Genomic DNA, 13,894 nt, shown 5'->3' with positions numbered 1-13,894 from the left:
CCTGGAAATAAAAGCTGAAACGTTGATCTCTGGTTTCACATTCATCGTTTGATGTCAAGCCCAAATGTTTTCAGTCTACAGCAAAAATAAAGGAATTGGCCTCACTGTTCCAATACTTTTGGAGGGCACTGTATATCCTTTTTTGTAATTACAGTGCTGTGCACATTTTTTTTTCACCCATCTTATCTTCAGTATAGCTTTTTTGTCTTCTGCATTTCTACTGCAGTATAAAAGGGCTGAGATTTGTTTTGGTTTAGTCTTTAATTTTATTTCATTTTTTTAAATTTGTGCCCAAGTCTTTGCACAGTACTGCACATATGTATATGTATGGGTTTTTTTCTTTTTCAAATGGTACATAAATATTACAGACACAATGGTGATACAAAAACAGTCGCTGTACATTAGATGTCTCATGAACAGGTGCTACATTTATATGTTCGTGTTATTTGTGTGGAAGACCCATGTGTTGACCGCGTGTTCCTCACCACCAGGTTTGTGGAGTCTGGGGAGATGATGGAGAGCTTCCCCTACAGAACCAAAGCACTTTTTGCCTTCGAGGAGATTGACGGCGTGGACGTGTGTTTCTTCGGCATGCACGTCCAGGAGTACGGCTCCGAGTGCTCCTTCCCCAACACCAGGTAGGCCCCTCAGGCCCCGCCCCTTCAGGCCCCGCCCCTCAGCGCTTCCCCCTCAGGCCCCGCCCCTCAGCCCCCCCCCCCCCCCCCCCCCCCCCTAAGGCGGGCCGCGACCCAAACGCAGAAGCTCGGATTGGATCGCAGCCCTCTTTCTCACGCTTGTCTTGTGCAAGCGGTCCGTTCCAGTATGAATCCAGACACGATGCGTGACATGAGACGTTCTTGTCAAAAGTCAGGACCCATAGACTCCGCCCTGCCCCCTCAAAAACAACACACACACACAAGGATACTGCATTTCTACTGGCTGTTTCTGAGATACCCTGACCACCTCTCCCTCCCCTCCCTCTTCCCCCCTCTCTCTCCCTCCCTCTCCCCCCCTCCAGGCGGGTGTACATATCGTACCTGGACAGTATCCACTTCTTTAAGCCCCGCGGCTTGAGGACGGCCGTCTACCACGAGATCCTGATTGGCTACCTGGAGTACGTCAAGAAACTGGGGTAGGTGTTCAGAGCCACGCACACACACACACATACGGACACTGCGCGTTTTCATTTAATGACATGTCATGAACTAAAAAGAATCAAAACAAACGCCTGGTAACAATGTGTCGTCCCCCCCCCCCCCCCCCCCCCAGGTACGTGATGGGTCACATCTGGGCGTGCCCCCCCAGCGAGGGGGACGACTACATCTTCCACTGTCACCCCATGGACCAGAAGATCCCCAAGCCCAAACGACTGCAGGAGTGGTACAAGAAGATGCTGGACAAGGCCTTTGCTGAGAGGATCCTGCACGACTACAAGGTGGGCACGGAGGGGAACCCCAGCAGTCTGGCTGCGTGGCCGAGAGGGAGGGGGGGGGGGGGGGGGGGGGGGGAGGAGTGCGTACCACCGCAGCAACCTGGGTTCGAATCCGGCCCGGGTTGTTTTCTGCACGTCTCTGTCTCTCTCCTTCCCCCCCGCCTATCCTTTCATACTTATCTGTCGCTGTAAAACAAAGCATACAAAATACAACATCTGTGCTCAGTCACAGGTCAAAAGTCTTGGGCACAAATTAAGACAAATTACAAGTAAAAGCAAAAATGCTTTAGGAAATAATGAAGACTGCACTTTTATACTTTTGGACTTTTGCACAGCACTGTATTTAAACAGTAGACAAAAGTATTCATAAATAAATAATTGACGGGTTGTGTGTGTGTGTGTGCGTGCAGGACATCTTCAAGCAGGCGACGGACGACCGCATCACCAGCGCCAACGAGCTGCCGTACTTCGAGGGCGACTTCTGGCCCAACGTGCTGGAGGAGAGCATCAAGGAGCTGGAGCAGGAAGAGGAGGAGCGCAAGAGGGAGGAGCACACGGCCTCCTGCGACACCCCCGAGGTGAGGAGGGAGGGAACGAGGGAGGGAAGGTGGGAACGAGGGGGGGAGGGAGGCAGGAAACGAGGGGGGGAGGGAGGGATATATATATATATATTGATACATAGTTGAATACTTTTTTAATACCATAATGATTGAACAGAGCGATTGCCCCCTTCCCCAGGGAACCCCGGCCGACACCAAGAACGCCAAGAAGAAGAACAACAAGAAGACCAACAAGAACAAGAGCAGCGTGAGCCGGGCTAGTAAGAAGAAGCCGGGGATGCCCAACGTGGCCAACGACCTGTCCCAGAAGCTGTACGCCACCCTGGAGAAGCACAAGGAGGTAGGGGCCTGAGGCTCTCCTGCTACTCAGGGAGGCGGCGGGGAGGGGGAGAGGTTTGAGCCGTAGCAGGACACAGTTTTGGACTTGACATGCACACAGCTCTTCACCCCCCAGTTTTGTATGGTTTTTGAGTTCCAGCTTTTTCCTCAAGCGCTCTTCTTTCCCCTCCCCCTCCCTTCCTCCCCAGGTGTTCTTCGTCATCCACCTGCACGCGGGCCCCAGCGTCAACACCCTGCCCCCCATCATGGACCCCGACCCCCTGCTGACGTGCGACCTGATGGACGGGCGCGACGCCTTCCTGACGCTGGCGCGGGACAAGCACTGGGAGTTTAGCTCGCTGCGGCGCTGCAAGTGGAGCTCCATGTGCATGCTGGTGGAGCTGCACAACCAGGGCCAGGACCGCTTCGTGTACACCTGCAACGAGTGCAAGCACCACGTGGAGACGCGCTGGCACTGCACCATCTGCGAGGTGAGGAGGAGGGGGAGGGAGAGTGTGAGAGGGAGAGGCTGAGAGGGAGAGGCTGAGAGGGAGAGGCTGAGAGGGAGAGGCTGAGGGGGAGAGGCTGAGGGGGGGAGGCTGAGGGGGGGAGGCTGAGGGGGGGAGGCTGAGGGGGGGAGGCTGAGAGGGGTATTGGTGGCATGTGGGGAGCAAACACTTCACATTCTCACACACACACAGATGCACACAGACACAACAGCCTGTCGGTTGCGGTTAACAAACCCGTCCTCTCCCTTCCTCCAGGACTTCGACCTCTGCATCAACTGCTACAACGCCAAGGGCCACGAGCACCAGATGGTGAAGTGGGGCCTGGGCCTGGACGACGACAGCAGCAGCCAGGGCGGCGAGGCGTCCAAGTCCCCTCAGGAGAGCCGGCGCCTCAGCATCCAGCGCTGCATCCAGTCCCTGGTCCATGCCTGCCAGTGCCGCAACGCCAACTGCTCGCTGCCGTCGTGCCAGAAGATGAAGCGCGTGGTGCAGCACACCAAGGGCTGCAAGCGCAAGACCAACGGCGGCTGCCCCGTGTGCAAGCAGCTGATCGCCCTGTGCTGCTACCACGCCAAGCACTGCCAGGAGAACAAGTGCCCCGTGCCCTTCTGCCTCAACATCAAGCACAAGCTGAGGCAGCAGCAGCTGCAGCACCGCCTCCAGCAGGCGCAGATGATGCGGCGGAGGATGGCCACCATGGCGGGCCGAGGGGTGCCGCTGCCCTCGCCGCCTACCTCAGCCGCCCCCGGCACGCCCACCTCGGCCCAGCCGCCCGGCACCCCCCAGACCCCCCAGCCCCCGCCCAGCCAGCCCCCGGGGCCCCCCAACGCGGGCGGCATGGCGCCGGGCTTCCCCAACAACGGGCGCAGCGGCAGCCAGCCGCCCACGCCCGGCCCCCAGGGCAAGCCAGGGCCGCAGTCTTCCCCCCTCCATCAGCAGCAGTCGCCGCTGCCCAACATGCCCCCCCAGCAGCAGCCCCAGCCCCCCCAGCAGCAGCAGCAGGGGCCCCTGGCGGCCCACAAGGTGGCCATGCACATCGAGATGGTGGCCAAGGCCAAGCAACAACAACAGCAGCAGCAGCACTACGCCATGAACGGGGTCCCCATGAACCACCCCCGAATGGGGGGGCCCATGCCTGGCCAGATGCAGATGATGGGGGGGCCCCGGGGTCCGCAGGTGATGCAGGCCATGCAGCAGGGCCAGTGGGGGCCGGGGATGCAGAACCCCCTCCCGGGAGGCCCCCAGGTCCCCGCCCAGCAGGGCCCCATGGTGCCCCAGCAGGCTCAGGGGGGCCCCGCCTCCCAGCAGGCGCAGCTCATGCAGAGGCCCATGATGCAGCAGCCCCCGCCGCCCCCGCAGCAGGGCCTCCAGATGCCCGGGGCCATGCCCCCGCAGGGCCCCTCGCAGCCGGGGCCCCAGCAGCAGGGCATGCCGCGCATGCCGGGCAACATCGCGCCCAACGCCCTGCAGGACCTGCTGCGGACCCTCAAGTCGCCCAGCTCGCCCCAGCAGCAGCAGCAGGTCCTCAACATCCTCAAGTCCAACCCCCACCTCATGGCCGCCTTCATCAAGCAGAGGACAGCAAAGTACCAGGCCAGCCAGCCCCAACAGCAGAGCCCCCAGCAGCTGAACCCCCAGGCCATGCTGGGGCCGCAGCCAGGCATGCAGGCCATGGCAGCCATGCAGCCAGGCGTGGGGGTACAGAGGGCGGGCATGCCCCCACAGCAGCAGCAGGCCCCGCAGCAGCCGGGGCCCCAGGGCATGGCCCCCATGGGGCCCCAGGGCATGGCCCCCATGGGGCCCCAGGGCATGGCCCCCATGGGGCCCCAGGGCATGGCCCCCATGGGGCCCCAGGGCCAGCTGATGAACGGCAACCCCCAGCTGTACCGCCGGATGCAGCTCCGCATGCAGCAGATGCAGGCGCAGCAACAGCAGCAGGCGCAGCAGCAGGCGCAGCAGCAGGCGCAGCAGCAGCAAGGAGGCATGCCCCCGGGCCAGTTCCCCCAGCAGCAGGGAGGAGCCACCTACACCCAGCTCCGCATGCAGCAGCAGATGATGCAGGGAAACGGGGGCCCCATAGCCCAGATGGGCCAGCCCGGCATGGGCATGGACGGGTCCCAGAACCTGCTGCAGCAGCGCATGCTCCAGCAGCAGCAGCTGCTCAAGCAGCAGATGGGCTCCCCGGCCCAGGCCAACGCCATGAGCCCCCAGCCCCACATGCTCCAAGGCCAGCCCCAGGGAGGACCTCACCTGCCAGGCCAGGGCATGGGCGGCGTCCTGGGCAACCAGGTGCGCTCTCCAGCCCCGGTGCCGTCACCCTGTCCTCCCTCGCAGCCACCCCCGCATTCCAGCCCCTCGCCCCGCATCCAGCCCTCGCCCCAGCACGGAGCCCTCCACGCCGGCTCGCCCCGCCCGGGCCTGGCCGGGCCCATGCAAGGCTCCATGGAGCAGGGACACCTGGGCACTCCGGAGCAGAGCGCCATGCTGCCGCAGCTTAACACGCCGAGCCGAGGGGGGCTGAGCAGTGACATGGGTATGGTGGGCGACACCACGGGAGACACACTAGAGAAGTTTGTTGAAGGATTGTAGCATTTCACGACGTGAAGAAATGCCTTGTTCTGCGTTCTCACTGATAGCTTTTATACTGACTGGTGTAAAAAAGTTTAAAAGAAATACAAAGAAATTAGTCAAATGAGGCCCATGGACTGTGAACGTTTCCCTTAAACCAAGGGACTGCTATTTCCTCCAACACCTGGAGGGACTTAAATAATTGCTGTTTAAAGAGGATTATTAAGACACAAAGAATATATTTTTTGGGTTCAGACCAGCCATGAGAGTTTTGTCCTGGTCTTTTTGTTGTTTTTATTTTGTTTTTCTTTCATTATGCTCTGGTATGGACCTTTTTTTATGAACCTTCTCAAAACAAAAAAAATGTTTCATTTTATTATTCAAAATCGTTTTTTCTTTTTTTTTTTTTACCTTGTACCTTTGCAAAAATGAATAGCATTTTTTGTGTTGAAAAGACTGTACAATAATTTGTCTGGTAACTTTTTGCCAGATTTCGCCTCTCGCTCCCTCTCCATTCCTGGCTAATTTATTCTAATATACCATATTTGAAATGGACATGCCTTTGGGAAAGAGTCCTTTCCTTTTTGCGGGGTCTATGGGTGATAAGGATACATGTATAGAACTAGCAGCTTTCACACAACCCAAACATACGTGCGGTGCCGGTCCACAAAGACCCGCACTCAAAGCTTGTCCGTTCACAGATGCCGGAATGTTACGTTTACTGGCTTGGAGGCAGCATTTCGGTCTCGCAGATGTTGAAAGATGAATTGCTTTTCTTTCTCCTTCAATCTAAAGTATTTCTCATGAAGAAGTTCCCTGTGAGTGTTGGGATTTTCCTGTTAGACTGCTGGTTTGTGTCTCGAGAGAGTTCTGTGCATCCTATTTCCTCTTGCATTAAACTTGAATCGAGGGTGAGCTGTTCTCTAATGTAAATCATGCAGGTGGACAATACTGTAAATATGCAGAAAAGAAATGAAAGAAATCACTGTACAAACTGGTTAAATGACCCATTTCGTACTTATATACCATATTGTTAAATAAACTGTGTGAAACAGACTAATTCACTCTGGTCCATTTTGTGTTGGCATGTTTTATTAAAAAATCGCCCGAATTTGTTTGAGATTTTTTTTTTTTTAAACGTCCCAATACAACGTTAACCTTTTGAGTTACAACAGGTGTCGTAGATGTAATGTCAAAGTTAACAGGTTTAAACGCAGTGGATTTTGTTACGGAGGTATTTGCTTCGAATTAAGTGAAGGAGTTGCGAATCTTTACGAGTTGCGTCGTGAATTCTTTTTTTACGCAGGCAGTTGAGTTTCTACTCCTCTGACGACGTTATCGTGCGACGCAAAGAGGTCCTACTTGCGTCAGTTGCTGTCGCACATTTGTTAAGCGTGTGTAGAATAGGTCAAACGACCTCTCACTGCTTTAAAATGTCTCGGTGTATCAAATTGTTTCAATTTGCTTTGGGTTCGTCTCAAAAGGCCAATTCAAGATTCTTGTCAACTGGACGGGGATTAGGCTGTAGGGTTGTAACTAGCACGTTTGCAGGAGGTAAGCCGAACAGTTTGCTGACTGTCTCATAACAGTTATACAAGTTATATGATGCAAGATAGCTAGCTTGTTGACTTTAAGTTGCAACAAACGCCACTCATCATTTAATTAACCATCACAATTTAACGTGCCGAATGGTTGTCTGTGTTCGTGTAGCGATGGCGTGTTGAGAACATGAACCTAGCTAACATCGTTTGAGTTTAGCACTGACGGTAGTCCAGACTTCAAATTCGACTGCTTCCTCGAACTCGTTTGTCCCTTCATCTTCAGACGGCCCGGTAAGACAGCAGGAGAGATGGTCTAGACCCCGGTTATGGAGCCCCCGGCACACCCAGTGCTCCTTCTACAGCACCCAGGAGGCAGAGAAAGTCCCAGAGGAAGAGCCCCTGCACACGATTATTAGCGACACCGAGAGTGTAGCAGGTGAAGTGTCTAGCTGTCCATATTATAAATACTGTCCACCTCCAGCCGCTGAGGTGAGTGGTTTTACAACGATACATTGAGGAGATTGTGACGGAGTAGCGTTGTTTTTATCCAGGCTCGGCCTCCAAGCATGAGTTCCAGGCTGAGACGAAGAAGCTGTTGGATATTGTGGCCAGGTCTCTCTACTCTGAGAAGGAGGTGGGTACCACTGGGACTAGTAGTACTAGTAGTAGCAGGTCAGGGAACCAGCACTGTAGCGTTAGTGTGTAATGTAAAATACCTTCTAGCTGACAAGGGATCATGGCTGAGACCAGCTCTGAATGATGAACCTATCCATACGGCGATTAATTCCATCACAGTAATACCGTTAGATAATATTTTGCCCGACCCGACTATGTTAAGGTCGTCTGGTTAGAAACACACCAACTGCCGTGACTTTGACCAGGAAAAGCTCCCCATAGCTATGTCTCCTCCATCCGTATCCCCCAGGTGTTCATCCGCGAACTCATCTCCAACGGCAGCGACGCCCTGGAGAAGCTGCGCCACAAGCTGATGACGGGAGGGGGCGACACGGCGCCCATGGAGGTCCACCTGCAGACGGACCCCGTCAAGGGCACGTTCACCATCCAGGTACGCAACCCCGTTCACTCCCCAACCACAGCAAACTTTTCACAGGGGAAACGGTTGGCTAGTTTTTTTTTCTGTGCATGTTTTGGTTGTCGAAGAATGTGTTTTTAATGGTTGTTTTGGATAAATCGGGCCAACTCAAGCTCTGAGTTGGGCTTAAACAGCAGGACATTGAAACACTACTGCGATGCTTCCATTTTATTACTCAATCCTATATAACCAGAGTCGTTCTGCCACCTGGTGGATTGAAAATGTACTGCAGCCATGTCACAGCAAACAGTCCTAAACATTTACAGTATGTTTCCTATAAATCGTCATACTTTGAACTTGATTGATTGATGGCAGAAGTAGCCCTAACATTAGGAGAAAGTCTTTCAAATTTCAGACGACAAATTTCAGAAGACAACCGGTTGCACCATGCCAACCTTCCTCCTTCATAGTAGATGCAACTACCATCTTGTCTCTCTCCAGGACACGGGGGTGGGCATGAGCCAGGAGGAGCTCGTGGCCAACCTGGGAACCATCGCCCGCTCTGGCTCCAAGGTAAGCGCTCTCTCCCACCTGCTGCCTCTTTTCTTCTGTTATTACATGTTCTCACGTTTTGAGAGTGCATTAAACGTTGCACATTCCTCCTCCCTCTCCCTCTCTTACCCCCCTTCTCTCTCCCTCCTCACCCTCTCTCTCTCCTACCCCCCTCTCTCTCTCTCCCTCTCTTACCCCCTCCTCACCCTCTCTCTCTCCTTCCTCACCCTCTTTCTCTCTCCTACCTCTTTCTCCCTCTCCCCCCCTCTCTCTCCTACCTTTTTCTCCCTCTCCCCTCACCCTCTCTCTCTCTGTCTCTCCGACCTCCCTCCCCCCCTCTCTCTCTCCCTCCTCACCCTCTCTCTCTCTCCTTACTCCCTCCCCCTCTCCCCCCCCACCCCCAGGCGTTCCTGGACGCCCTGCAGAGCAAGGCAGAGGCCAGCAGCTCCATCATTGGTCAGTTTGGCGTGGGCTTCTACTCTGCCTTCATGGTGTCGGACCACGTGGACGTGTACTCCCAGTCTGCTGAGCCCGGGGCGCCCGGATACAAGTGGTCCTCCGACGGGTAGGAGAGCTGGGGGGGAGGCCGGCAGGGAGGGAGGGAGGGAGGAACAGCTTGGTACAGCTTGGTTGAGTCGTGGATGAAGGAAAGTTCTGGAAAGCAGCCGCGTTTGACCCAAAGACACTGAGTGCGACACTGGCCTGCCCCCCTCCGCAGGTCGGGGGTGTTTGAGATCGCCGAGGCCAGCGGAGTCAGACAGGGCACCAAGATCGTGCTGCACCTCAAGGACGACTGCAAGGAGTTCTCCACCGAGGACAGAGTCAAAGGTACACACACACGCACAGTTATAGATCTTTAGTCAGAGACAAACCAGGCCCCCGAGTGTTATGTAGCACTAGCCAGTCACCTGAGGTGCATCAGAAGGTAGAAGTTGACAGTGTGTGTGTGTGTGTCCTGTTACAGAGGTGGTGACCAAGTACAGCAATTTTGTCAGTTTCCCCATCTTCCTCAACGGACGAAGGCTCAACACTCTCCAGGTGACCCGACCATTTCCTGTTCTGCTCCTCCGCGTCCTAAAACCCTTCCTTCTCTCTGTGGTTTCATACATGGGCCACCCTAGCCGATAGATAACTGGTACCTTTGTGTCTTCTGCCGTTTCCTATTGGAGCGTGAGCTTGAGAGCGGTGGATGTGACTGGCTATCTGTTAGCGTAGCAGTTGCATTAGTAACGGATGGAAAGGAGATGTTTCCCCACTCCCCAGTGTCTTCATGGCGATGCGCCAATTTTGTTTTTACTAACCGTGTGACATGAAACCAGGAAATGTTCTCAACTCCTTGTCTGGCATTGACCCCATCCACACACCCACCCACCCCTCCACACACACACACCCCCACCCAGGCCCTGTGGATGATGGAGCCGAAGGAGATCAGCGAGTGGCAGCACGAGGAGTTCTACCGCTACGTGGCCCAGTCGTACGACCGGCCCCGCTACACGCTGCACTACCGCGCCGACGCCCCGCTCAACATCCGCAGCATCTTCTACGTCCCCGACGCGGTGCGTGCGCGTGTGTTTGTGTGTGCGTGTCAGGAAGGGGAACAGTGAGTGCGCTACTTAGCTGGATGAATTTGGACTTATGTAGTTCTGTGTGTGTGTGTGTCTTACTGAGCATGCTACAATTGAGACCAGTCTTTGCTCGAAGAACATTTAGGTTCATAGTTTACACTGTGTGTGCGTGTGTGTGCGTGTGTGTGTGAGCAGAAGCCGTCCATGTTCGACGTGAGCAGGGAGATGGGCTCCAGTGTGGCGCTGTACAGCCGGAAGGTTCTGATCCAGACCAAGGCCGCTGACATCCTGCCCAAGTGGCTCCGCTTCCTCCGAGGTCAGCCCCCCAAAACATGCACAGTCGCTGTGGGCCCCCGGGCACCTGGGGGGCCTAGGCCCCCTAAACCTGCACACCCACTAGGCCTTGGGGGCCTAGGCCCCTTCATGTTCAGCCCCCCCCCCAGATTTCTGATTGAAATGTAGATGTCTATTTTTTGTGGCCCCCTCATTTAAAAAATGGAAGACTCAAACATAACATTCGGGTTATGTCCTGTGTGTGTGTGTGTTTGTGTCCACAGGTGTGGTGGACAGCGAGGACATCCCGTTGAATCTGAGCAGAGAACTTCTACAAGAAAGCAACCTCATCAGGTCTAAGTCCACCCACATCACTCTCCCCCCCACTCACAACCAGCCAATCCCACTCCTTCTTTCGGTTTGCTCAACCCATCGCCTCCCCTCCCTCTCTCCTGACCCCTCCCTCACAGGAAGTTGAGGGACGTCCTCCAGCAGAGGATCATCCGCTTCCTGCTGGAGCAGAGCCGGAAGGATCCGGAAAAGTACGGCAAGTTCTTCGAGGACTACGGCCTGTTCATGCGGGAGGGCATCGTCACGTCCAACGAGCAGGATGTCAAGGTGGGGGGATGGGGGGGGCGGCCATTTCGGTTTGACCAAGTGTTGATGCGTGTCTGGAGACGGTCGTATGAGGGGAGGGATTGAAATAAAGACTCTGACTCAGAGCTACTTGGAACTGCAGAGTAGAGTAAAACGGGACAAATAAAAGCTTCATTTGTCTTAAATGTTGTGTTTTACCTGTGTCACACTCCTTCTCTCACACACACACACGCACACGATCCCCCTTCTACAGGAAGACATCGCCAAGCTGTTGAGGTACGAGTCGTCGGCGCTGCCGGCGGGCCAGCAGACCAACCTGACAGAGTACGGCAGTCGCATGAAGGCCGGCACGCGCAACATCTACTACCTGTGTGCCCCCAACCGGCACCTGGCCGAGCACTCGCCGTACTACGAGGCCATGAAGCAGAAGGACATGGAGGTGAGGCCTCACACACACACACATCACACACACACACACATCACACACACACATCACAGTGAACTAGTGAACTGTTATGGCTGTCAGTTTCACTGCTCTGACTGTTTCCTCTCTCTTCCCTCCCTTTCTCTCTCTCCCCTCTCTCTCTCTTTGTCTCCTGTCTCTCTCTCTGTCTGTCTCTCTCTATCTATCCCCTCACTCTCTGTCTGTCTCTCTCTCTCCCCCCTCCCTCTCTCTCTCCCTCTCTCTCTTTGTCTCTCTCTCTCTCCCCCCTCCCTCTCTCTCCCCTCACTCTCTCTGTCCCCTCTCTCTCTCTCCCCTCCCTCCCTCCCTCTCTCGGTGTCTCTCTCTCTCTCTCGTCCAGGTGCTGTTCTGCTACGAGCAGTTTGATGAGCTCACCCTGCTGCACCTGCGCGACTTTGACAAGAAAAAGCTCATCTCCGTGGAGACCGACATCGTAGTCGACCACTATAAGGAGGAGAAATACCAGGATGCTAAGCCTGGTAAGACCGCACGCACGCACACACATATATACATGTGTGACTTTACACATCGTACTGTATGGTACGCGTTGTTCTTCAGGGCTGTCTCCGAACTAAACTGAAACAGACACAGCTGTACAACTCAGTTCTCTTCCACTTCTCCTTTGCCCTCTCTCCCCTCCCTCCCTCCCTCCCCTGTCTCTCTCTCTCTCTCTCACCTCCCTCTCTCTCTCTCTTTCCCCCCTCTCTCTCACTCTCTCTCTCCGTAGCGTCGGAGCGTCTCACAGAGGAGCAGGCAGAGGACCTGCTGGCCTGGATGAGGAACTCCCTGGGTCCTAGAGTCATCAACATCAAGGTACAGTCTTATACCTCCCCCTCTCTGTCGTTCTGTCCCCCTCTGGCTCGCGTAATCTTCCTCCCGCATCGCTCTTGGCGGACTGCTTGATCGGCGTGTCTCTCCCCCCCTCCCCACCCAGGTGACCCCTCGCCTGGACACCCACCCAGCCATGATCACGGTGCTGGAGATGGGCGCCGCCCGACACTTCCTCCGCACCCAGCAGCTGGCGCGCACCCCGGAGGAGAGAGCCCAGATCCTGCAGCCCACCCTGGAGATCAACGCTGGGTAGGACCTGGGGGGGGGGGGGGGGAGGGGGAGGGACCTGGAGGGAGGATAGAGGAATAGGAAGGGGAAACAGAAAACGGGCAAACCTCGAACCCGGGACCTTCTTGTTGTGCGCCACAACTGTCCCGGTCAGGAACGCTCACCCTCTCTCCTCTTTGTGTTTGTTTGCGTCCCAGACACGACCTGATCAAGAAGATGCACGCCCTGAAGGAGTCTGACTCTGAACTGGCTGGCCTGCTGCTGGAGCAGGTACAGAGGCTTTGGAGACACACACACACACACCTGGCTGACGATCACCTTGCCGAGTCATATGATCACACACAGGCTTAGGTTGGATTCATGCCACAAATGTTATTGTTTTATGGGCAGTTGAAAGTTTTGAATTTTGTCGACGGGTGTTTAAATCCACCCATCGACTCGTGTCCTGGTCACGGGCTTTTGTCACCAAGGTAATGTTGTCCATCCCCCCTGTCCCTCAGATCTACGACAACGCCATGATCGCTGCCGGCCTCAACGACGACCCCCGCCCCATGATCTCCCGCCTCAACGAGCTACTGACCAAGGCTCTGGAGAAGCACTGAAACACACACACTCAGACTGCCAGGGCTGGCACCTAAAGCCTCTACACACACACACACCTGCTCCAAACGGCCCAGCCTGTCCTAATGATGCCGCTCCATCTTGTCCTGACGCCCGCTCATCCACCTGGCGTTATACGCTTGTGTGCTCCGAGGAAAACGACAGAGCAAGGGATGACCTTTTAACGGCCTCGCTGCTGAGAACCTGTCGCTTCATTATTGAACCCTGTACTCCAGCGCTAGATACGGTAATTTGTCGTGTCGTCAAATCTCTACAGCTCTTCTCTTTGTGTGTTTTTATGTGTTCGGAATGGTGGATCATGTGACTGCAGGTTGACACGGCCGGGCCCTTGACTGGGAAGGGGTGATCTAGTTGTGTATGGTGGCGCGTTTGTGCTTGGAAGTGAGGCTGGTACAAGTGAATGGACTGGATTTCAAGTCATTGCTAACAGTTTAACCTGTTACAGCTCGTCCTTTTTTTATTTCCGCATACTTTTTTGGTTTTGTCATTCAAGTTTGTCTTTTGTAGCACTTTGGCCTAATTTGTTTAAAGAAAACTCAAACTTCTCCTGGTTTTGACAGGTATAGACACAACTTGTATAACATTGAAACCATGCTATGGATTCAACTTCATCAGACATTTATCATCCTATTAGTGTAAAGTTCAGTGCCCCAACATTCATCAGTTAAACACGTTTTGAATTCCATCCAAGAATGTGACCTGGGGTCTTGATTGTCAGGCATGATTTAGGTGATTGTGAATAAAATATTTACTGTACCTAATAGCCTTTTTCTGCAACAAAAAATAATACCTCCCACATTAGA

At 54.7% G+C, this 13,894-nt stretch overlaps 2 protein-coding genes across 2 annotated transcripts in view; both read left to right on the top strand.

The window, feature by feature from the left end:
* Positions 1 to 6,443, top strand: part of LOC124483616 (CREB-binding protein-like) — a 33,285-nt gene extending 26,842 nt beyond the window's left edge. Inside the window, 7 exon segments of the mRNA XM_047044134.1 lie at positions 492 to 638; positions 1,019 to 1,132; positions 1,270 to 1,435; positions 1,843 to 2,010; positions 2,171 to 2,332; positions 2,520 to 2,801; positions 3,075 to 6,443. Coding sequence (XP_046900090.1) covers positions 492 to 638; positions 1,019 to 1,132; positions 1,270 to 1,435; positions 1,843 to 2,010; positions 2,171 to 2,332; positions 2,520 to 2,801; positions 3,075 to 5,408 — 3,373 coding nt within the window. The 3' untranslated portion in view covers positions 5,409 to 6,443.
* A 307-nt stretch (positions 6,444 to 6,750) lies between these two features.
* Positions 6,751 to 13,847, top strand: trap1 (TNF receptor-associated protein 1). Its single transcript, XM_047043755.1, has 18 exons — positions 6,751 to 6,941; positions 7,212 to 7,364; positions 7,480 to 7,562; positions 7,854 to 7,994; positions 8,463 to 8,534; positions 8,918 to 9,078; positions 9,232 to 9,341; positions 9,478 to 9,551; positions 9,914 to 10,069; positions 10,274 to 10,394; positions 10,636 to 10,705; positions 10,822 to 10,969; positions 11,202 to 11,387; positions 11,752 to 11,890; positions 12,139 to 12,224; positions 12,346 to 12,491; positions 12,668 to 12,740; positions 12,971 to 13,847. Exons 1-18 carry the CDS (start codon positions 6,821 to 6,823, stop codon positions 13,070 to 13,072), a joined length of 2,142 nt encoding a protein of 713 aa, XP_046899711.1. The 5' UTR covers positions 6,751 to 6,820; the 3' UTR covers positions 13,073 to 13,847.
* The last annotated feature ends 47 nt before the right edge of the window (positions 13,848 to 13,894 follow it).

This window comes from Hypomesus transpacificus, chromosome 21 (genome assembly GCF_021917145.1).
Source record: "Hypomesus transpacificus isolate Combined female chromosome 21, fHypTra1, whole genome shotgun sequence".
NCBI classification, from domain to species: Eukaryota; Metazoa; Chordata; class Actinopteri; order Osmeriformes; family Osmeridae; genus Hypomesus; species Hypomesus transpacificus.
The sequence above is the reverse complement of the archived record's forward strand: the minus strand, read 5'-3'. Positions and strand labels throughout refer to the sequence as shown.

Bases quoted from the DNA above. Each gene is read 5' to 3' on its own strand.
- trap1 (XM_047043755.1), top strand. From the start codon at position 6,821: ATGTCTCGGTGTATCAAATTGTTTCAATTTGCTTTGGGTTCGTCTCAA. The intron at 8,535-8,917 runs GTAAGCGCTCTC...CCCCACCCCCAG, and splicing joins TCGCCCGCTCTGGCTCCAAG to GCGTTCCTGGACGCCCTGCA. The intron at 10,395-10,635 runs GTCAGCCCCCCA...TTGTGTCCACAG, and splicing joins GTGGCTCCGCTTCCTCCGAG to GTGTGGTGGACAGCGAGGAC.